General features: G+C 46.4%; 3 protein-coding genes and 1 non-coding gene across 4 annotated transcripts; 2 read left to right on the top strand and 2 right to left on the bottom strand.

Annotated features, from left to right (window-relative positions):
* Window positions 1-5,630: 5,630 nt before the first annotated feature.
* LOC124672319 (heavy metal-associated isoprenylated plant protein 39-like) lies at window positions 5,631-6,380 on the top strand. Its single transcript, XM_047208567.1, has 3 exons — window positions 5,631-5,639; window positions 5,771-5,846; window positions 5,932-6,380. The coding sequence occupies exons 1-3, from the start codon at window positions 5,631-5,633 to the stop codon at window positions 6,378-6,380; spliced, it is 534 nt and encodes a 177-aa protein (XP_047064523.1).
* Window positions 6,381-7,300: 920 nt separating this feature from the next.
* Window positions 7,301-7,403, top strand: LOC124679874. The gene has a single exon (XR_006995298.1). It is a non-coding gene; the product is annotated as a U6 spliceosomal RNA (small nuclear RNA).
* A 1,013-nt stretch (window positions 7,404-8,416) lies between these two features.
* On the bottom strand, window positions 8,417-13,962 carry LOC124677035 (glutamyl-tRNA(Gln) amidotransferase subunit B, chloroplastic/mitochondrial-like). The gene is made up of 9 exons (XM_047213035.1): window positions 13,818-13,962; window positions 12,667-13,347; window positions 11,700-11,909; window positions 10,420-10,560; window positions 10,126-10,329; window positions 9,836-10,033; window positions 9,299-9,367; window positions 8,840-8,956; window positions 8,417-8,739 (listed from the first exon to the last, which is right to left on the bottom strand). Exons 2-9 carry the CDS (start codon window positions 13,288-13,290, stop codon window positions 8,662-8,664), a joined length of 1,641 nt encoding a protein of 546 aa, XP_047068991.1. The 5' UTR covers window positions 13,291-13,347; window positions 13,818-13,962; the 3' UTR covers window positions 8,417-8,661.
* Window positions 13,963-16,175: 2,213 nt separating this feature from the next.
* Window positions 16,176-21,097, bottom strand: LOC124670400 (YLP motif-containing protein 1-like). The gene is made up of 5 exons (XM_047206909.1): window positions 20,985-21,097; window positions 20,138-20,818; window positions 19,152-19,743; window positions 17,678-19,010; window positions 16,176-16,718 (listed from the first exon to the last, which is right to left on the bottom strand). Exons 2-5 carry the CDS (start codon window positions 20,781-20,783, stop codon window positions 16,689-16,691), a joined length of 2,601 nt encoding a protein of 866 aa, XP_047062865.1. The 5' UTR covers window positions 20,784-20,818; window positions 20,985-21,097; the 3' UTR covers window positions 16,176-16,688.
* Between the last annotated feature and the right edge of the window lie 2,296 nt (window positions 21,098-23,393).

Raw genomic sequence — 23,393 nt, 5'->3', positions numbered from 1 at the left:
CCAAGTGGTTCACAAAAATTGACTTGAGGGCAGGGTATCACCAGATTCGCTTGAAGCCGGAGGATGAGCATAAGACGACATTCAAGACACATCAAGGGATGTATGAGTTCAGAGTTATGCCCTTTGGGCTAACTAATGCACCGGCGACATTTCAGTTAGCCATGAATGCAATCTTTGCACCAATGATAAGGAAGTGTGTCTTAGTATTCATGGACGACATATTAGTCTATAGCCCTTCCTTGCCTGAACATGTGCAACACTTAACAAAGGTATTCCAGCTGTTGCAAGCTAATCAGCTGTCATTCAAGAAAAGCAAGTGCACATTTGCACAGCTGCTACTAGAGTATCTGGGACATATCATCAGTGCATAAGGTGTCTCCACTGATCCAGGGAAGATAGCAGCTATTCAGCACTGTCCTAAACCCACAAATGCCAAACAAGTGCGAGGATTTCTAGGGCTAACAGGGTACTATCGGAAGTTCATCAAAGGGTACAGTCCAATAGCCAAGACATTATCCAATCTTCTCAAAAAGGACACAATCTTCTGATGGACATATCATGAACAACAAGCTTTCGACACATTGAAACAGAAAATGCTTGAAGCACTTGTTTTGGCATTACCTAACTTCACTATTTCTTTTACAGTGGAGACTGATGACTGCAAGCGTGGAGTGGGTGTAGTGCTCAGTCAGAGGGGTCACCCTGTTGCATACCTCGGTAAAGCATTGGGAGTCACAGCTCAGACTATGTCCACTTATGAGAAGGAATGCCTAGCCATTCTTCTTGCAGTCAACAAATGGAGATCCTACCTGCAGCATGCACCGTTTACTATAATTACCGATCATCGCAGTTTAGTGCATCTGTAAACTCACAAGTGAGATGCATGCAACAGAAAGCTTTTGTCAAATTAATGGGATTGCACAGGAAAGGCACTGACAACTCAGCAGTTGATGCCCTGTCCAGGTTACCTACCGACCATCTGCTCAATATATCTCTCTGCCGACCTAGGTGGCTGGAAATCATAGTGGAAGGCTACGAGTAGGATGATAAGGATAAGAAACTCCTCGCAGAACTGGCGGTGTCAACCCCAAATTCCCAAGGCTATTCCCTACACCAGGGACTCATCTGTTACAAGGATCGAGTGTGGCTTGGCAACAATGTTGAAGCTCACAAAGCAATTCTCCTGTCGTTGCATGATAGTGGAGTGGGAGGCCATTCTAGGTTCCTCGGTACTTACCAACGTATCAAATCATTGTTTGATTGGCCTAGAATGAAGGACGACATTCGCAAGTATGTATCTCAGTGTGTGACCTGCCAACAAGCAAAGAATGAGCATGTGCGCCTACCTGGGCTACTGAATCCTCTGCATGTGCCGACAGAAGCCTAGAGCACGATCAGTATGGACTTTATCGAGGGGTTGCCAGCATCAGGTGGATACAACTGCATTCTAGTAGTCATCGATAAGTTTACAAAGTATGGGCATTTCATTCCGTTAGCACATCCTTATACCTCTCTCACTGTGGCTCAAAAGTTTGTGGACAACGTCTACTAGTTGCATGGTCTACCAAACATCATTATTTCGGACGGGGATCCCATTTTCACCAGCAAGGTATGGCAAGAGTTGTTTCGACTGACTGATGCAAAGATGAATATGAGCTCAGCGAATCATCCGCAAACGGATGGACTGGCAGAAAATTTGAATCAATGTCTGGAAACATACCTACGTTGTGCAGTTCATGCTTCTCCAAAAAAAAGTGGGCGCGGTGGCTGCCATTGGCGGAATACTGGTATAATACCAATCACCATTCAGCTCTGGGAAAAACTCCATTCCAAGTGCTCTATGGTTACACTCCTCGGTACCTAGGCATCAACAACCTGCAATCCTCCACTTCGAGTGATCTGGCTGGATGGCTCAAGGATCTCGAGGCTACAACGGCCCTTCTGCACCAACACCTACTCCGAGCTCAATAACGGATGAAATCCCAGGAGGAAAAACATCGGTCAGAAAGGGAATTCACGGTGGGGGAGAAAGTGTTCATGAAACTGCAACCATATGCACAAACATCTGTGGCTCAGCGCGCTAACAAGAAGCTATCATTCAAATTCTTTGGCCCATTTCAGATTCTGGAACGTATTGGGAAAGTGGCATACAAGCTGAAACTTCCAGAAGGCAGCCAAATTCATCCTATGTTGCATGTATCTCAACCGAAGAAGTTTGTTCGGCCTGATCAGGTGCACCAATCTAACCTTAACTTCTCCTTCATTACTGATGAATCCTTGGTGGTGCAACCAGTGGAAATACTAGCATCTCGATCCATTCGGCGTGGCGGCGGAAGGGTGGAACAAGTGCAGGTGAATGATACGTCTCAAACGTGTCTATAATTTTTTATGCTCCATGCTTGTTTTACACCAATTCATATATGTTTTGCTTACACTTCATTGCACTTTTACATAATTTCCGGCACTAACCTATTAACAAGATGCCACAGTGCCAGTTCCCTGTTTTCTGCTATTTTTGTATTTCAGAAAAGTTGTACAGGAAATATTGTCGGAATTGGACGAAACAAAAGCCGAAGTCAATATTTTACCGATACGAAGACGAAGTCCAGAGCGGGGTCGAAGAGGTGCCACAGGGCGGCCAGACCTGCCCTTGGCACGGCCTGGCCTTGGCCCGTGCCAAGGGGAGTGTGGGCCCCCCAGGAACCCCACCGACCTAAATCCTCCGCCTATTTATACATCTTCTCGGGAAAATCATGGATACCCGAGCCTCCATCCACGAAAAGTTCCGTCGCGGCCGCCATCGCAGAACCCATCTCGGGGGGTTCTGAAGCTCTTCCCGGCACCCCGTCTGAGGGGGAAATCATCGCCGGAGGCATCTACATCGCCATGCCTGCCTCCGAAGTGATGCGTGAGTAGTTCATCCCTGGACTATGGGTCCACAGCAGTAGCTAGATGCTTGTCTTCTCCACTTTGTGCTTCATGTATAGATCTTGTGAGCTGCCCTACATGATCAAGATCATCTTTATGTAATCCTACATGTTGTGTTTGCTGGGATCCGATGAATATTGTATACTATGTTGAGGTTGATTATATATTCATGTCATATGTTATTTGTGATCTTGCATGCTCTCCGTTGCTAGTGGATACTATGGCCAAGTGGATACTTGTGACTCCAAGAGGGGGTATTTATACTCGATAGTAGGTTCATGCCTCTAGTTTTCTGGGAGAGTGACAATAACTTCTAAGATTGTAGATGTGATGTTGCTACTAGGGAGAAAACAACAATGTTTTATCCAATGGTAATTCTATTGTTTACTTTATACACACTGCTTGATGCAATAATCTGTTGCTTGCAACTTAATACTGAAAGGGGTTCGGACGATAACCAGAAGGTGGATTATTAGTCATAGACGCAGTTGGATTACGGTCTATGTATTATGTTGTAATACCCAATCAAATCTCATAGTAATCATCTTGTCATGTATGGTCGATATTCTGTCAATTGCCCAGCTGAAATTTGTTCACCCAACATGTTATTTATCTTTATGGAGAGACACCTCTAGTGAACTGTGGACCCCGGTCCTGTTTCCTTTACACTGATAAAATCATCTACTGCAATCATGTTCTGCTGCAAACATCTCTTTCCACTCGATACGTCTAATCATTTCTGTTCAGCAAACCGGTGAGATTGACAATCTAACTGCAAGTTGGGGCAAAATACTTTGATTGTGTTGTGTGCAGGTTCCACGTTGTTGCTGACGCCGGTAGTGCGCCCTGCCACTAGTCAGCTAGCAACACCTTCAGAAGTCACACATTTCTCCTACTGGTCGATTAAACCTTGGTTTCGTACTGAGGGAAAACTTGCTGATGTGCTCATCACACCTTCCTCTTGGGGTTTCCCAACCGCTTCCACAACAACTGCCAACAAGATTGTCTGGCGCCATCACCGGAGCACCATCAGTGAACTGGTCCGAACTACCTCCTTCCTTGAGCACCTGGGAGTCGGAGGCAGCGCTTCGAGCTCGTTTTCCTCAAGCCCCTGCTTGGGGGCAAGCAGCGTTTCAAGGGGAGGGACCTGCTATGATACTAGTCACGAGGAGACGCAGGAAGCGTGACATCCGTCGGGCCAAGGCCCACCAAATGACGACCATCGCGGCCCAGCCCATCATCAGCGGGGACAACGTATCACATAAGTAGCAACGCATGTGGCTGGGGAACGATATCATGATTGTAATGAGATTACCCTAGAACCTCTCCTTCCCCCTCTCGCTTCGGCGCAACTCCAAAACTATGTATCATCCCTGTTGAATCAAAAACTAGATCCCGCTGGCTGTGTGTGACACGAGGACTACGATCGAGGTCATAGCAGGCTCGATCCACCCGAAAATAAAAGAAAGAAAGTGAACTCATGGAGAAGAGTAGCAGACATGTAACGAAGAAGATTAAGCAAGGTGCCCCTAGTCAGTTTTTGTCCTGGGTCCGCCACTGTCAATTGCCCAGAATACATGACCTAGCAGCAACTCCTGTCCACTCCAAGTTATGATTAAGTAATGATGTGCATAGTAAGTATTATACTATATGTTTGATTTAAAACGATACCGTCAAAGGGTTGTGTGCACCACTCAGTGCAGAGTTTAAGAACGGTCTCCTTTTTTCCTTGTATAAAACAAAGGCTCGGCAAAGGAGAAAGGCCTCAGTATCATAGGATGATGGACTGTGCATACAACTTAAATATATTGTACAGTACGCACATACAACTTAAACAAATGTAGGTGTATATACTGCTTTCTGCAGAAATCCATAGGCGCACCCATGACAGTGGAATAGTGCCACGATCGGCATGACCAAGACTTAGCCAATGGTACATTAAAAAAAAAAAGACTTAGCCAATGGCACTGTGAGATTTGAGTTGACTTTAATTCCTGGGTTGCCCCTGTATCCAAGCTTGCTGCAGCAGGATACCTTGATTTCTCCGGTGACATACGCTGGATTTCTGCCAGTGATTCTAATGATTGAAACGCAAGCGTGTTTGGACTTAAAAAAACCTTGGGCCTTGACGTTTCGACGGATGAAAAAATAAACAAAGTGGACTGACCAATTCGATCCGGGGAAATTGTGGGGCAACTACAAGTTGCAACATCCTGCATTAAGAAAGGAAAGGAGTTGCTTCTACCGTTAGTAGGGAAACGCTTAGTTTAAAATCAACTCTAGGAATATACTCTTTATATGTGAGTGTGACCAAATCCCAACCAATGTGGAGCAGGACCTGAGTTGACTTGCACTATATAAACGGGCTGGAACCAGACAGGAATTGTTCCTAAGTTCATAAAACGCTTAGCTTAAAAGCAACTAGTGAGAATATACTTTGACGCGTGACCAAAGACCAAGTACCAAAGAGTGTAATGTACTGAATATATATACGGGCTAATCAGACGGGTTTTGTAAGGGTGATAGAAGGAGTCCCAACCAATGTGGGGCAGTAGGTGAGCTGATTTACGAAGTACAGTATATATACGGGCTAAACCAGACAGGTTTGTAGATCTCACTGCTTCAGACAGCGTCTTGCTCTGTGTACGCAGGAGTCTTCGTCGACCCCATAGTCAAAGGGTGCCCAAGCTAGCTTGCCCACAATGTCGAAGGTAATTTGCTTCTCTGTCTTTTGGGGAGTTTCAGATGAACAAATTTGAAGGTGTACTGCCACCCATTATGATCATGATAGCATCCATACTGAATATATGTGCTTGTGTTTTCGCTTTTGACTTACCTGCAGAAAATAGTTATAAGAGCTGACCTCATCTGCACGAAGAGCACGAGCGAGATCTTCGCAACTGTCGCCAAGATCAAGGGTATTTCTCTTCCTTCATCTCTATAGCTGTTCTGCAGTTGCAACCCTCTCTCCACCCTTCTTTACAGCATGTGTGCATTGTCCAGGGATCAAGTCCATCGCCACCGACCCGGAGAAGAACACGGTGACGGTGGTCGGCGCCGTAGACCCGGTACGCATCGTGCAGCAGCTCAGGAAGGCGTGCTTCGCCGCCACCATCGTCAGCGTCGAGGACGACAAGCCCCAGGAGAAGAAGACCCCCTGCCAGGAGGCCTGCGAGAAGGCCTGCAAGGAGCGGTGCGAGAAGCTCTGCAAGACCTGCGAGAAGGCTTGCAAGGAGAAGTGCGAGAAGGATTGCAAGGACAAGTGCGACGACTGCGGGAAGACATGCCAAGAGGCGTGCTGCAAGATGTACCGCTGCACGCCGGGCTGCTACTCCAGCCCCTGCGGCCTGCCCACCTGCCACTACTACAGCCACGGCTACGGCTACAGCTACGGCTACGGCGAGCCCGTGGTACCGCTGGGATACGGCTGCTACTACGGGAGGCCATTCTGAGTCCAGTAGCCATGGATTCACTCCAGTCTACAAGATTCCGCTGGAGCGTAGGACGGCAGGAGTATTAGATTTCGCCGTGTGTATTTCAGTATTTTGTTCATGCTCTGCTTCGGCGTTGTTGCCAATTGCTTTTCGTACAGTGATGTTTCACTTTACTCTGTAACATGACGGCTGCAGCATGGTTTACTTAAGATTTGATGCTATAAGCCAGGGATTATTCAGGTGCACCGTGCCTGTTAACTCTTCTAATGACTTTCCTGTGATCCAATATGTCGATGACACCTTACTTGTCATGCCAGCTGATTCTACTCTACTGCAGAATTTAAAGATCATTCTAGACGAACTTGCCATTTCAACAGGGTTCAGTATAAGCCGCTGCTTTCTACTATGAATTGCCAGCTGGGAGTCTTCCCCTTTACCTACCTTGGTTTACTTATGGGGCTGACTAAACCAAGAATTGGCCATCCCCTCCCTCTAGTTATTACTAGAACTGAAGGATGCAAACTTGTTAAGATTTCTTTTACTTCTACTGCTAAACTTTAACTCGTCAATTCCGTGATTTCCTCTTTGGTGTTACCTCGCTTCGGTACATCCGACCTGCAGAGACATCAGACCGTAGCTAGCATCAACAACTTGCAGACTTGCAGTTGCAGGTTGCAGCTGTTCCTTTTCCTTTTGAACCTTCTCTTCGTCGACTGACGATCGGAGCCACGGGCTGCACCATACGTAAAACGGGGCCAGGAGCGGAAACTAGCTAGCCTCGTTAGTCAGTTGGGCCGCACCGAAAGATAGAGCCAGCCCATGTGAGGCCAGCCCAGGCGGGAGCCGGGGAGCAACCAATACGCTGATGGTTTAGTCCCACATCGGCAACCGAGAAGAGTTCTGACCAGTTTATAAGCTCGCCCGTTGCAGCTGGCACTGTCCCTTCGGGGACATCCGATAAAATTGGAACGATACAGAGAAGATTAGCATGGCCCCTGCGCAAGGATGACACGCACAAATCGAGAAATGGTCCAAAATTTTTTGAGATTTTGCACGCCGGTCCCTCCCCTCTCGCAGTCGTGCCCCTGGTCTTTTCTAGATTTTGCGCTGCCGGTCCCGGTGTTCTCGACATTTCAGTGACAGGTCTTTTTCTTTCCTTGCAGAAGCGTGCCTCTGTATTATCTATTCTCGCCCTCGATATTTTCTGAATTTCGTGCTCAGTGTTTCTATCCCACGTATGCCCCTAAACCTTCCAGGTACACCGTCAGTATTAGATTTCTTGGTGCCCCTAAGCAGGCTTGACACCTTGACGCTGGCTCTTGTTCAGTTTTGCTCAGCAGCTACTTGAGCTTTCAAGTTGCATACGCTTAATGTGATTATTAATATGTGCCATTCAGATGCCGTTTAGCAACTAAGTTTCTTTTTTGTCCCGGAAAAGGGTTTTTATTTAAACATCAGGACGAATACAATCAGCTTTCATCGCCATAGCGATCTTCGACGTGAATCCTCGCAAGCCAAGCAGCTGTTCTTCCCTGTACTCTCCATAACTGGGCTTAATCATGGCTCATACCATAAGCCTCCCCAGTAATCTTATTTATTCATATCTCCCTTTCGCTAACCAACTCCCGTATAGAGCTAACCAGCATGCCATGACGCGTCCAGGTCCAGTTCAGAGCTACTGCTAGCCTCATGCAACCAAGTCTGTTCAGTTTTGCTGAGCAGCTACTTGAGCTTTTCAAGTTGCATACGCTTAATGTGGTCATTAATATGTGTCATTCAGATGCCGTTTAGCAATTAAGTTTCTTTTTCGACCGAGAAAAGGGTTTTTATTTTAAACATCAGGGTGAATACAATCAGCTTTCATCGCTATAGCGATCTCCGACGTGAATCCTCGCAGCCAAACAGCTGTTCTTCCCTAACTGGGCTTAATCATGGCTCATACCACAAGCCTCCCAACTAATCTTACTTATTTGTATCTCCTTTCCGCTAACCAACTCACGTACAGAGCTAACCAGCATGGCATGACGCGTCCAGGTCCAGTTCAGAGCTAGTGCTAGCCTCAAGCAACCAACTTTGTTAACAAGTGCAGCAAGATCTATATTTCTTCACAGATACATAGTTTGCCATCCTACCGGCCATGCAAATTACATTCCAAATTCCAACAAACTACAGCTACAAACGAGAACCGGAGATATCTTCACAAAAGGATGTGCTTCCTGCTGTAGGCTTCACTTTCATTTGATGGTCCACACTCATCAAGGACTAGATATTTCCACTGTGCTGAAGCCCCCCTCGGCAATTAATTGCCCTTCAACTTCTCCCCCAGGATTTTGTTCAGTAGAACAGGACTTGCCTTACCCTTAGATGCTTTCATCACCTGGAAACAATTTTAAGAATATGATCAGCTCTCATGACTGCAGGGGGCAAACAAACAATTAGCGAGGGGAACATAGCTCCACGTTCAAGAATCGGCAAACCTGGCCAGCGAAATATCCCTGCAACTTGGTTTTCCCAGCCCGATACTGCTCCAGTTGCTTCGGATTGTCCGCGAGTACTTTATCTACCATGGCACCAATCGCTCCTGGATCTGCTATCTGCCATTTTCAGCAATACAATTTTCCACTGAGATAACCCAAGCAAAAAACTACATGCACTGAAATCTCGTCATCTACAGTAGATGATGAGCACACTGCCGATCACATCAGTAGACCATGAAACAACTATTAACTATCTCATAACAATATAAATCAGAAAGAGCACATCATTTTATTTTGCTTTGCTTCCAGCTTTGACACTACAATAGCTGTTTGGTTGTTCCTCAATGAAAGGAAAATACCAAAGCGCAGGTGACACTGGTGGCAGAGGTGCAGTGATCCTATTTTTTTTGAGACATCAAACGATGTTGGCTCAAAACGGTTTCAGTATGACCATATTACCTGAATCAAATCTTTTTCCTCTATCACAGACTTAACAGTTCCGCCTTTGGCAATGAGCTCAACCAGAATCTGCAAGGGCAGAACCGAAAATGGTATTATACGATTATAACAATACGACTAGTGGCAATACTTTAAAGATTGTAAGTTTATGAAATAACACATCAGGAAGGCAAATTATTTCAGAATAACTGAAGTTCATTCTTGTGCATGCAATCTGAAAATATTTCACTAGTAGGCAGCAGTGGAAAGAGAGAAATTGTTTCCTTTCCTAAAACACTTACTTTTACCATCGCTACCCGATTATGAAAATCATTTTTTGAACTGAAAACCATGCAAATCTTCAGACCAAAATAGTACAATTTTTTTTTTTGTCAAACTCAAGGTTTGGCCATCATAACCAGTGCAACAGCAGCAGCACAGCGCCATCAAATGGAAGATACTGCATATAGCCAAGAAGTGTTGTGCGTACACAACAGGCTTTAACTAAATTACAGGTCCAAAAGGCGTAAAATACACCAAAAAATAGTTAAATGTTACCTCCTTTGCAATCTTCCCGCTGATAGTTCCATTCTTAATGGATGCAATCATTTCAGAAAGCTCCAGAGGTGTTAATTTACTTTCATGGATAGAGAGTTTTTCATCCTTCAGATAAGCCGTCATGTCACCCATGATCCAATTGGCAGCCAGCTTTGCATCAGCGCCATGCTCAAGTGTAGAATCGAAAAAATGAGCAACCTGGGACAATCATACACAGGTCACACTTCAAAATATACTTGGATAACAGCACATCCATGAAGTGTATTGAAAGCAATGTCGAAGATGATTACATTATCATCATTAGCCAGGAAAATAACATCTTGCATGCTGAGACCCATGTTCTCATAACGCCTCCGCTTTGCCTCTGGAAGCTCCGGCAATGAATTACGAATTTCATCAACGTACTCACTAGTGAGAACAACTTCAGCAAGATCAGGCTCAGGAAAATATCTGTAGTCGGCAAGTCCCTCCTTTTTTCGCATTGTAAAAGTTTTCTGAGGATGCAGAGAGTGAAATGAATTTAAAGCTGGTAGAAAAAGGCCAATAGGTGAAAACACAAATTAGACAACAAGATGGGGCAAAACCTGAGAAGATTCATCCCACAGACGGGTTTCTTGTACAATTTGATCAGCCTGGCTTTCTTTGTGAAGATGAATCTGTCGGGATATCTCATAATCTATTGCCCTACTTATTTCATTAAATGAGTTCATATTCTTTATTTCAACCTGTCAGAAATTAGAATTGAAAGAAGCATGTGACACCACATTTCCATCTTACTGTAGCAGTGAGTAGACAAAACTCAGAGAATTTATCTGCTTAATATAATGGTGCCGTTGTAATGCCCATTGTTGCTAAGATTTCATGGTTCAGTCCCAATCGTCTTAACAGCATAATTTTTTTGAAATTCATGATGGGAACTTTTTTAAGACAACATTTTTCTCCTCAAGCACGCGTCTGAACATGTTTTCTATTGCAATGGAAGAAGACCGCCAAAATAGCGAGAAATGTAACACATACAGGGCACAGAAAGAAGCAAAGATATAACGGAAAACATAAAAAATTATCACAAGCAGAATTAACAAGCATAAATGAAGGATTTTTGTTCGAACCTCCATACAAAGAAGCAAACCTCTGGGACATCGTTAGTTCGTAGGTTTTTTAAAATGCAGGAATACAGAAAACATGGGAGTTGGATGTCATGCATGTTGAATCCAACAGGAATTTAAAACACAGGAATGTGCAATCCATGTTGTTTAGTTGTGCCACAGGAGAAACGCAGGGATATTTTAGAAGGATTAGGTTTTGACATCGCGATTACTGAAACAAAAGAAATTTCCATGAGGTTGAAAATTTTCCTTTGGAAGTGCATGCAAACTAGCTCATAGGAACAATTTCTATGCTTTCTAATCCTACAATCCAAACAAGCTCCGCAGAAAGAATTTCCAAGAGAATCCTCCAATGTCAGTTTGAGAAAACTTCATATGAAATCCTTTAACTGAAGAGGCCTTATAAGTTTGAGATATTTCTGCCATTCACTAAAAATGGCTAACCAAATAACTTCCTTATGTATGCTCCCTATTATAGCATGTGATGTCATGTTTGTATGCAATACTGAAAATATCAAAGACAATGTATCATGTTCTTATGGATAAAGGGAATTTATTATGTAAACTTATAAATTTGTAAAACGAATTTAGGCTTTAATGGACTAATGTGTGCCTCTGACATAAGTTTGTGTATTGATGAATTATCATATCATAACACCTCGATGCAAATGTTGTCGACGTCGAACATATTAATATAGAATCAGCTGGGAGTTCCTCAAACAAAAAAACAGCTGGGAAAGTAAAGTCTTGATAATTACCTTGGTACCAAATTCTGATTGTCCAATAGGCCGGACAGATACATTCACATCACAGCGGAGGGAACCTTCCTGCATGTTACCGTTGCCCACTCCCAGGTATCTAACAAGCCTTTGCACCTCAGCACCATACTCAGCAGCCTCTATCCCTGTCCTCATATCTGGCTCTGAGACAATCTCTAGCAAAGGAACACCGGCTCTATTCAGGTCAACCTAGCCAACCAGAATAGCAACCACTGATTAATAACTTAAATTTGTACCTACTAGTGTGATGATCCAGTACATAATCGTAAGATGATCCAGTACATAATTGCATGATGATGAATTAGCTCGGTTTAATTCTCATGTCTACCTGTGATTTTCTGTCAAGATTGGAGATGTAAGTGTACACAAGTACGTGGTTTGCTTTTACATAACCACAAATGTATTGACACCTTCTTGTAGATTGTCATAACCTGTCTTCTTGTATCAGATTTGAGAAGGCATCTTAGGTTTGATGAAAGGTGAATACATAAACATATTGATCTTGCATTAAATGCAGTAAAGCTGCCCTTGTCAGATTCTGAATTTCAGTTGAACAGAAAGCTTCTAGACCAGGGGCGGCATATATATAAGTAAGTACAAGTCCCCATTGTTTAAGAAAAGAAAGGAGGTATCCCCAGCCTCTGCATCAATAGATGCACACAGCCTCATTATATGCCCCATCTATCATCAAATGTATAAGAAACCTAATCCCCTGTACTACTTACGTTTTAAGTTCTAGGCAACATGTTTGGAAGAATTTGTCTCTAAAGTAAATTCAATGACTCACCATCTATAGCATTTATGAATGTATTGGTCTAGAAAATATGATGATGCACTGTGGTGAGTGTCACCTTCCATGATTCCAGAGCCACATATCATGTAGCATATTATAGCAGAATAGGAGAATACAGAAAACATGTACTTAGCTAGGAACAGCAAGGCAAACCTGAGAGTAATTCCCGGATTCAGAGTGAAGCAGCTTGCCAGCATCTTCTTCCATATGAACCCTGGTGACCCCAAAACGCCTGTGCCCACCACCAAACTCCACTGGAAGATCCAAATCAACGTAACCCTTCTCGGCAATGGGGATGTCAAACTGCGAAATCTGGTAGCCCTTGGGCAGGTCTGGGTAGAAGTACTGCTTCCGATCAAACTTGGATGTCATGGAAATCTGGCAGTTGAGAGCGAGGGCTACCTTGACTGCGCATTCAACAACCTTTGCATTCAGAACCGGCAACGTCCCCGGGTGGCCCATACAGGTGGGGCAAACGGTGCTGTTCGGCTGGGAGCCATAGTCGTACGGGCAGGAGCAGAATGCCTTTGTGACGGTCGATAGCTGGACATGGGTCTCGATGCCGATAACCGCTTCGAAACCTTGCATCTTCTGCTCCGCCGCCTCCTTGGCGGCCTGTTGAATCGATGTGGGCGCTGTCTTGGGGCTAGTGGTCTGCACGCCCTCCACCCTAGTTGTGAAGCAGGCTAGTGGAGAAAGTCGAGTGGTACAGAAGAGGCCTGCATTCGCTCTAAATAAGGCCTGTGTTCTGATCCCTCTGAGAAGCGTTAGCGCCATTGTGGCCAGTGCGCCTCTCGTTTACTGCGATTCACAGTCTACTGGGTGAGGCACAACCTGCAAGAGGAAGAGAAGTTAAATCTTGAATAGCCTGGATTTTGAGGGTGACAGAACAAACCTGTAATAGCATTAAAAAAAAAGTAGTACGGTTCTTTTCACTGGGGAGAAGGGCGAGATCCCAGGACTGATTTACAGCATACTTTGATTAGTTTAGGTGGCTACACAAATGATAAATCAGTCCAGTGATATCTTTTTTGCTGCTTACAGAACCAAACCAAACCAGTGATTTCCACCAAAGATGGATCAAGCCATGTTTGTTCTCCAGATGACACGGCAATCAGAATAATCAATCCTGCAGTGAAGTAGTTTCTACCATACTTGATTGGAAGAGAAAACTATGAAGCTAACAAACGAGTAGGCCCGTAGCCAAGGAGCAATTACGAAGTAGGGAGAAAATGCAATGTTACTAGAGGAGAGAAGGGCAGCAGGGGGAGGGAAAGCAGGAGTGGTGGGGACGGGAGCCGTACCTCCACAGCGGCGAGGATGCGCGCCGGCCCGCGACAGGGAGAGAGAGAGAGAGGGGGGCGGGGAGGTCGGGCAGCGGCCCTAATCTTCCAATTTCACCCAGAAAAAAAGCTACTACCTCAGATGTTCATCCATCCATGGAAGATGTTGAAGACAGAAGAAGAAAGGGAGGAAGAAGAAGAAGAAGAAGAAGATAGAAGAACCTGTGGCGGCGCCTGGTACTGGACGGATAAAACTGCACTTGGGCCTTCATGTATTGGGCTGCCGGTTGATCTGTTCTTTTTCTCTTCTTTCTGGCCTAGACTGAAAAGACGATTATGTCCTATCCAGATGATGGGCAGCAACTCAGACTCGAGCTTGACGGTGACGGGCAGTGACGAGTGCGATTGATCTAGGCCTGCAATTGGGCACGGGCTGACCACGGCGCCGCCAGCCCAGCCCGATTAAATCTGTTTAGCGAACACCACTGGACGAAATAAATTGCAATGACGGCGCCCCCGCTACCGCCGCCGTCTGCCACCGCTCTGTATCGGCTATGCTTCCATGGCCATGGTGGCGGGCGCCTTGGCCGGACAAAATCCCCATCAACGCAGCCCCTCTATTCCTCTACTCCCATCTCTGCTGCCATCTCCAGCCCGTGAGATCCATGGGAGTAGCTGGCCTCCCGTGAGGTCTGTCAGGAGATGAGTAATTGATAGCAGCAGCAGCTAGCTAATTGAATCGTAGAATGAAATCAAAGTGGAGCGGAGAGCGTCAACTTCGCTTAAGAAGGAGAGGAATCGAGCGGAGAAGATGGCAGCTCCATGATTGATTTACACACTCATCCATTCAGGATAGGGACGATGGTGAGCTGAGGCACGGGGCGGAGGCGTGGGTCAGCGGAGCGTCCGCACTCCGGGCCGTCGTTGGTGTTGCCGCTGCCGTCGGCGGAGCTTGCGGCGACGGGAGCGCGCGGGGATGCTGGGAAGCAAAGTTTATTTAGCGGGTATAGGTGGGGCTGGCGGGGGCCGCTGAATTTGTACGTACCAATTAAAAGGACAGAAGCGGACGTCCCGCTCAAGCCAAGCACACAGAGGTGAGCATGTGGTGGGCACCCACGGGCATGCCCACTTACAGCCAGAGATTGATCAGACCACGTCGCTGATGAGCTGACGGCCAGGCTCTACCCCTCTTCGCCGCCGCCAGGAACCATCCCCTGCCGCCGCCAGCCGCCACCCCTCCCGTCCCGCCTGGTCAACCGAGGGTTTGGGGCGGGGTCATGGAGCGCGGACGCCGTCGGTGGAGAAGAAGGCGCCGGGAAGAAGGAGAGGAGGGCGGGGACGACTCACCTCTGCCGCCGCCGGGCGGCCTGCTCCAGGTCGCGGGGATGCGGCTTTCCTCCGTCGCTCGCGGGACAGAGCGCTCCGTATTGGCTGGGCGCTCGGAATTTGCCTCCAATTCTATCCCCATCCCCAGATTCAACGCGCACCCAAGCAGCGGAAATGGAGGCCGAGTTCCAGATTTTCCAATTCCTCACCCAATTCTATGCATCCAAATTCCAAATACAGTGTAAAGAATATGTATTTTGGCCAACTTTTTTTTAACAACGCACAACACGGTCGGCGGTGCTGACTCACCCTAGTTCACCACAATTGTCGCAAAGCAAATATGGTTGCTCATGAATTAGGTAGGTAGTCTAGCACAGGATATATAAGACCAACAAGTCTGGTAATCTGGTTAGACAAACCCCTACTTAGATCCTACCTCTTCTGGTTAAGGTTAACCATGTACCGTTTGTGTTGAATGAGTAAATAAAGAGATATGATTCCGTCAAAGAAAAAGCTCACCCTCGGTGTTGTGCTGCCAACCCGGGGGAATTGCACGTTATTTCAGCTCCAGAGCTAAGTTCATTCTTCTTCCCCTTTTTTTATTGTATAAAAAAAGAGGAGCAACACAAGGGTTAGTGTCACTTCGTAAACCTCAGGTCTCAAACCATCATCATCATTCTGTTTTCATCCAAATCCCGCTTCCAGCCATCGAGAAAAACAAAACTAGAAGCCATTATTAGCACAACAAATTCTCTCTCCATTTCCAACCTCGGTACATGTTCGCATGAAAGCTTTCTCATGTACAATAATATGCTTTATATATTGCCTAATAACGGTTAGGGGTGTCCTACCAAAGGATCACCAAGTTTATTGCAATCGTCAAGTCTCCCAAGATTAATCTGATATTCCATTTATCAGCTTCTGTTTAAAACCACAGCTCAAGCCAACAAATTGGTTCATTATGATAAAACAACAACTATGTTTCCCAAATAAATAGCTTGCGGTGACGCCAACTAAGAGGCAAACACATTCAGCAGAAAGAACAAGACCTCCAAAACAAACCAGTTACGCTTTCTCAGATTTAAAAGACAGAGATCATCAGGTGAAGTTAAGCGTGACTTTGGTCTGCTCATGCACTTTAGTACAAAAACAGAAAATGAATGTTCTAACCTAACAGGCAGACCCTGCTCCGCAGCACCAGCGGCATGTTGATGAATCCAGTACAAGAAAAAAAAATAGACCATCCTACTATCAGGCTATCACTTATCTTGTGTTGGCTGGAAATGGAAAAAGTTATCACCAAAAGCATCTTACAGTTGACTAGGGCAGCCATTTCTCAGAATATGGAACATGTGTGTGTAAACACGTGATTTTAATACAGTGTTCCCTCAGAACTACATACAAAAATACCTTATTGCTAAAGGACCATCTCGTGCAAACAGATGCTCCAAAATAGCATTACACAGCTTGCGGCCTAAATTGGTGGTATCCATCACATGTTCTCTAACTGCAAGTATGTTCTGATTGGCCCAGTCCATGGTACAATTCAGTGATTTACTGGTCCAGCTATAACTTCACATACTTGTCAACATAGCCCTGAAGAAAAGAAATAAATCGATTCATAGGTATCCAAACTTCAACCAACTAGTAGATTAGCTACAGAGAATTTATGCTGAACATCAGAACCTGAGTAAAGAGCTTATGTTAAACAATACTATGTCTAAGTAAAGTTCAGAACGTATGTGCACCCTTCCAGAGTATTCTTCAAATTTGTTTACCTTATTCGAGAAAAATAGTAAAGGAGTTCCCTGCTGAAATATAGTAATATATTTACAAGAAATTCAGGCTCCACAGCCACAGGAAACCTAAAGAATCTGCAAACTAAAGTAACCAAAACCTAAAACTGGAACCTGCAACCAAAATAAAAATAAAACTAGAAGAGCAAACAGTATGGAATGCCTTTGATCATCCTAAATCAACTCAACATCTCACCAATGACACGAAGAATTGACAAACTGTTAAAAAGCTCTAGCCTTCCAACCATTCCGTCTTGTCCAAATATTCCAACAACCCAATGCGGGCTGTGATTTAGATAATTCAAGCTACTTCCAAACTTGAGGAAATAAATCCCAGCCTCCCAGAATAACATGATATGGTGCAAAGATTTCATGACACTCCAGTTACAAAGTCAGAGTTTAAGAATTGAATAGCATGAAGTTGACAAGAACACACGATATGTTTCACGCTATCAATGGCATGGCATACTTTCCACGATAGTATTGAGATATTGAACAGATCATGTGACTTACCATAGACTACAACATGGTGAATGAACTTATTGCAAACTGTAAGCAAATGGCTAGAAAGAGTATTGGCAGATTCTGTAAACATACCATTACTAGTTCTGCCCATTTGCTTACAGTTACCATTACTAGTATTGGCAGATTTTGTAAACATATAATATGACTTACCACAGGCTACAACATAGTGAATAAACTTATGGGAAACTGTAAGCAAATGGGCAGAAAGAGTATTGGCAGATTCTGTAAACATACCATTACTAGTTTAGTCACTTTCCTTTGAGAAGACTGGACATACTGTCTAATCTTTGCTGGTGTTTTTGGTATATGATTGCCAGGGACTGCACTAGAAACTTTATCAACTGTTTTCTTGACAATCATTTTATAAGCCTCTCTGCTCATGTTTCCCTGCCTCCATGATGGCTTAAGGACTTCCTTAACAAAATCTGCAATAGCAACCTTAAAAAGCTTCATTGATCTGGAATCTTTACCCTTCTTGCTTACATCCAACGACTGGTCATTGTCCATATCACCAGGGACATCTGAGCTCCAGTCTTTAGCACCTAACGGCTCAGGACTTACATTCTCCACCACACCTGTTTCAGTATCTGCTGCTACCTCTCCAACTTCTCCAACTTCTGATTCGGCAACAAGCCCGAGTCCGTGCATATTTTTACTCTCAACTTCTATGTTAACAAGTTTCGATGCATTGCGACTACCAGTGGCACTCAGATTTGCCTCCTGACCAAGATCCATCTTGTTGATTGAATTGCTTGAGGGTTCAATACTATCGAGCAGTGGATCATAGGGACCCCTAGAGGCAAAACCAGGATAAGATTGCTTCTGACGACTAGGCATAACTTCTGCAGAACTTCCATTGAAACGAATTCCAGATCCAGGAACAGATTGACCGAAAGGACTAAGTGTATTGATGTGCTCTAATGATTTTCCTGAAGCAGACACAACTGCATTTGGGCTTAGAACAGGACCAATATCTAGAGTTGGGTCTGTTTCAAAGGTAGATGCAAATGGGTTGTAATGTGGCTTGATAGATGATTTAGGCAGAACAGCATCAGATACAGGACCTAGGTCACTACTTCCTGGCAGATTTGATGGATATATCTGGAATGGGTAAACTATGTTAGCGCCCGAAGCCAAACTGCCAGGAGGCTGTTGCTGGCCATATGAAGACTGGTGACTTGAATAAGGCAGACCTACACCACCAGAAAACTCCGGCCGTCCATCTGGAAGAGGAACTGGGGCACTGTCAACAGGAAAAGGCCTCTTAAACTCATCAGGGTGAAAGGCAGCAGGTTGCTGTTGAGAAGGAACAACTGGCTGGAGGGTATGAGGATGGAAATCCAATGGCCTAGGATGAGAAAGATCTTGTGCGGGATAGCTTCTTATCTGGTTCTGCATGAAATCATTAGCCGGTGCCATAGCATTTGGCTGAAACTGCATCTGGGGTAATTCTGAACTTGCAAGTAATGGTTGTCCTGGTAGCAAACTCTCTTGGTGTGGTGATTTGCTCTGCTGCAGATGAGCCCGCTTAGCAAGTGGCGACCTGCCTTGCCTTCCAAGTGATGAACTGAAATGAAGAAGAAAACACATTCTTAGGCATCCAGAAGGGGTATTAATACAAACTAGATGACATTAAGTTTTTTTAAGTACTTGCAATTTATGGTGATACACGGATGCATGTTTTAGGGAATGACACAAGGTCCAGTACCTTGGGGATGGACTGTGCTTGTTTTCTCCAGAAGGGCTCCTCCTAGCCTGAGGTGAGTGACTGCGGATTCGTTTAGGCTGGATCCTCCCCTGCCTTTCACTCTGTTGCACTCCAACAGACTCACTGCCACTTAAGCTGTCTTTGACGGGATACCCAAGCTCATCTGAACTGTGTGTTGGGTTTCTCTCATCCTTGAGTTGGTTATTTTGCGCTGCATTCATATTTTCATCTGCATTAGTAACCTGGTGATGACCAATTTCAGTATTTCTATCACTTGGCTGACTCGGCTCATTATCTTCAGGCAATGGCACAGGGTTGCTGGAAGCACCAGTGTGCTCCTCATCCTCACTATCATCCGAGGCGTAGCCTTGTTGTATTAACTGCAATTGGCTCCCAGCTTCCACAGTCACATTTCCAGTTTTAGACTTGTCTGTGGTACCACTACCAGGTGGCAAATCACTGCCAAGGGTGGACATGTCATTAACAGCCTTTGGCACGTTAACAGCATTAATATCTCCAGAACATTTGGCAGCAGCGACAGGGGAAGAATTGGCTACGGTCAGATGTACCCTTGATGGTGAATCCTCATCCCCTGAAATTTAACTTGATAGAGTAAATAAATGTAGAGAAATAAACTCGATCAAGAATGAAGCTGAATGTAGGTACAAAACAATTTGAGAAGTCTGACTTATGGTACATTTGCTACAGAGGATATATACATCTTTATAGTTTGCGGTCACTGCCATGCAGATGGACAATACTGATGATCACACAATTCTACCACAGAAAAAGACAAGACCTTACTGAATCTGTATCGGGTAAAATGGACAGGATATTCAATAAACGCACAGGGTAGAAATTAAGAGGTTGCACCATAGGATGCATCAAAGCTTAACACTGATAAAAAAATGTGGCAGGAGAAACGAATGCGGGATTTTTAGATTTCTAAAACACTGTGCCGCAGAAGGTGGGGAGGATCCACTCACCATCCATATCCATATCCGAGTCATCAGACACAATTAGCTCAGTTGAAGCTTCCTCATTTTTGCCTCCAGGGCCACCATCCGGGCCGCCTTCTGGCCCGGCAGGTGACTGTGCAGTTGTAGGAGCAACTGGCGGGGAGGGGGGCCTAAGAGGGGGCGAAGATGGTGGTGGTGGCGGCGGGGGCAGCGGAGGGGGAGGTGGCAGGTCTTCTGGAGCAATGCTTGGTGGCCGCGGCGGCGGTGGAGGGAGAGACCCTGGCATGGGATACTGCGGAGGGGGCTGCTGCTGGTACATCGCTTGCGGCGGCGGCAGCGGCCCTGGCATCGGCATATGCCCGAAACCCCTCTGCTGCTGTGGTGGCATTGGCATGTGGTTCATCTGGCCGAGGTGGGCGTAGGGGTAGGCCTGATTCTGATACGGCTGGTACTGCCCGGGCGGCGGGCGCATTGCTGGGGGCTGCTGCTGGTACTGCCCCAGCGGCGGCGGCGGTGGTAGCGGTTGGTGCTGGAAGCCACCCGTCGGTCCAGCTTGCGGTTCTTGGGGCGGGGGCGGGGGCGGGGGCAGTGGTTGCTGCGACAGCGGCGGCGGTGGTGGCAGCGGTGCGGCATGGCGGAAGTGCGGGTTAAAGCCCCCTCCTTGCCCGTACATCCCGGGCTGGGAGTCCAAACCCTCTCTCAAATCTCCTGCAAAATAGTGGTAGAACATGAGAAGGAAATAAATCGAACACCTAACCAAGTAGAAGGATCCCCATTCCAGAACCGCAAACCCTATTAACGAAATCGTGCAAGGATCGAAACCAAGAACCGGGTGTGGATGTGTGCGCCAAGGGGAGGGGGTACTCGAAATTACCTCGCGCGAGTTGGGTTCGAATTGGGATCGAAGCGAAATCTCCGGAAGTTCGTCGAGGATGCGGGGCGGCCGGAGCTCGCCGCCTTGAGAGTCCGGACGAACGGGGGGAGACGGGCGCGGGCCCGGCGGCGCGCGGCGGGCGGGGTTGGGATGCGACCGGCGAGGTTGGGGAGTGGGACGGGTGGATTGGGAGAAGGAACCAGCTCAGCTCAGCTCACACGGGGCTTGGCTTGGGTTGGGTCGGGTCGGATCGGCTTCGCCATCGGTCGGGTGCCCACGTGTGTGGTATTTTTTTTTTAACAGGAAAGGTCGACCAAGAGCTGCATTAAGTTAACACGGTTACGGATTAAATTACAGAAAGGGCCTCTAGGAAACAAGGAATTAAAAACCAGCCCTTTAACTTTGTATACAGGATCCTAGCAAAAATTCTGAAAACGCGATCAGGTCCCTGGTCTTCGCCGGAGGAAGGACTCAGCCATCGACTGCTTTCCACGCCGCCGGGGAACAGGCCACTTGGGGCGCAGTCAGCATGGGCTGTCAACGACGAGCCGGAGAGAAGCCTCCCTGTGGAGGTTGATATCCTGGAGAAGGGTCGCCCTTCAGCCATCATATGCAGGGGCAGGGCGGTGACGCCGGCAGAGATCCCCTGGTGAAGAACTTCCCAGGAAGAACGCCTCTTCAACAGCGACGTTGATGAAGCAGTAGCAGCTCCAATGCACTTGTGACACCGCAACCAGTGCGGAGAAGTGATACGTCTCCGACGTATCGATAATTTCTTATGTTCTATGCCATATTATTGATGATACCTACATGTTTTATGCACACTTTATGTCATATTCGTGCATTTTCTGGAACTAACCTATTAACAAGATGCCGAAGTGCCGGCTCACGTTTTCTGTCGTTTTTGGTTTCGAAATCCTAGTAACGAAATATTCTCGGAATTGGACGAAACGAAGACCCGGGTTCCTATTTTCACCGGAAGCATCCGGAACACCCGGAAGGACCGGAGGGGGCACCGGGCCCCCGCACCACAGGCCGGCGCGGCCCAGGCCCCGGCCGCGCCGCCATATGGTGTGGCCACCCCTTCGACCCTCTCCGCGCCGCCTCTTCGCCTATATAAAGCCTCCGTCGCGAAACCCCGAGGCGAAAAACCACGATACGGAAAACCTTCCGGAGCCGCCGCCATCGCGAAGCCAAGATCCGGGGACGGAGTCTCCGTTCCGGCACCTGCCGGAGCGGGAAGTGCCCCGGAAGGCTTCTCCATCGACACCGCCGCCATCTCCACCGCCATCTTCATCACCGCTGCTCGCTCCCATGAGGAGGAGTAATTCTCCATCGAGGCTCGGGGCTGTACCGGTAGCTATGTGGTTCATCTCTCTCCTATGTGCTTCAATACAATAATCTCATGAGCTGCCTTACATGATTGAGATTCATATGATGATGCTTGTAATCTAGATGTCACTATGCTAGTCAAGTGAGTTTTACTTATGTGATCTCCGGAGACTCCTTGTCCCACGTGTGTAAAGGTGACAGTGTGTGCACCGTGTGGGTCTCTTAGTGACATAGGCATCCCAAATGGGCCTGCCGGAGATAGTACCCGGGGTTTAATGAAGGCCCACTACCCGAAGAATAAGAAGATTCGGGATTCCAAGATATATTAAGGAAAGTAGAGTTGTAATAGGAAGTGTTGTTTGTAATCTGGCGGGATGAGTTAGAAACCGTCCCGGACTCTGTAACTTGTACAAACGAAACCCTCGGCTCCGCCTCTTATATAAAGGGGGAGTCGAGGGACGAAGAGATCATCGAATCATTGCTCACAAACCCTAGTTTTCATAATCGTCGAGTACTTTTCGGCTGAAACCTTCGAGATCTACTTGCCCTCTACTCCTAACTAAACCCTAGCCTATAACCCGTAGGCATTGACAAGTTAATCCCTTGTCAATTGGCGCCGTCTGTGGGAATTAGAGGCGTAAGGATCTGATCTCGATGGCACGTTCAAGATCTTCGACATCGTCAACCGAAAGCAACACAATGGATCGAGGTAACAGATCGCTGCTGGTCTTGTCGATTTTATTCCTCACCCACCCTCCCGTTTGGATGCATATGCGTATCTGGCGGAGCCCATGGAGATGACGTTCGGAAGGTTTCACTTTCGCGTCGAGAAGGAAGGATCGTATCGTGTCGAAATTCCGATTTCGTCGGGATCGTCGGCGGTCGATTCCGATTTTTCAAGCTATACATCGTCAACCGAGTCGGAGAAGAAGAAACCTCGGAAACACGTTACGTCAGCACCGAGCAAGAGAGAAACTCGCTAAGATCTTCGGCGACATATCGTTCGAGTCATCTCGCGGACTCATATATAAGCGATGACTCAAGCGATGTCGACAGCTACTGACTTCATCGACAAAT

This window comes from Lolium rigidum, chromosome 7 (assembly GCF_022539505.1).
Source record: "Lolium rigidum isolate FL_2022 chromosome 7, APGP_CSIRO_Lrig_0.1, whole genome shotgun sequence".
NCBI classification, from domain to species: domain Eukaryota; kingdom Viridiplantae; phylum Streptophyta; class Magnoliopsida; order Poales; family Poaceae; genus Lolium; species Lolium rigidum.
Note: the sequence above shows the minus strand (reverse complement) of the source record. Positions and strands in the feature narration are given on the sequence as shown.

Coding starts and splice junctions, on each gene's coding strand:
- LOC124670400 (XM_047206909.1), bottom strand. CDS start 20,783: ATGTACGGGCAAGGAGGGGGCTTTAACCCGCACTTCCGCCATGCCGCA. Junction 19,744..20,137: donor CTCGGATATGGATATGGATG/GTGAGTGGATCC, acceptor GTTAAATTTCAG/GGGATGAGGATTCACCATCA. Junction 19,011..19,151: donor AAGCACAGTCCATCCCCAAG/GTACTGGACCTT, acceptor TCTTCATTTCAG/TTCATCACTTGGAAGGCAAG.
- LOC124672319 (XM_047208567.1), top strand. Junction 5,847..5,931: donor AACTGTCGCCAAGATCAAGG/GTATTTCTCTTC, acceptor TGCATTGTCCAG/GGATCAAGTCCATCGCCACC.
- LOC124677035 (XM_047213035.1), bottom strand. CDS start 13,290: ATGGCGCTAACGCTTCTCAGAGGGATCAGAACACAGGCCTTATTTAGA. Junction 10,034..10,125: donor TCCTGGCTAATGATGATAAT/GTAATCATCTTC, acceptor TGATTGTCCCAG/GTTGCTCATTTTTTCGATTC. Junction 8,957..9,298: donor AGGAAAAAGATTTGATTCAG/GTAATATGGTCA, acceptor TGAAAATGGCAG/ATAGCAGATCCAGGAGCGAT.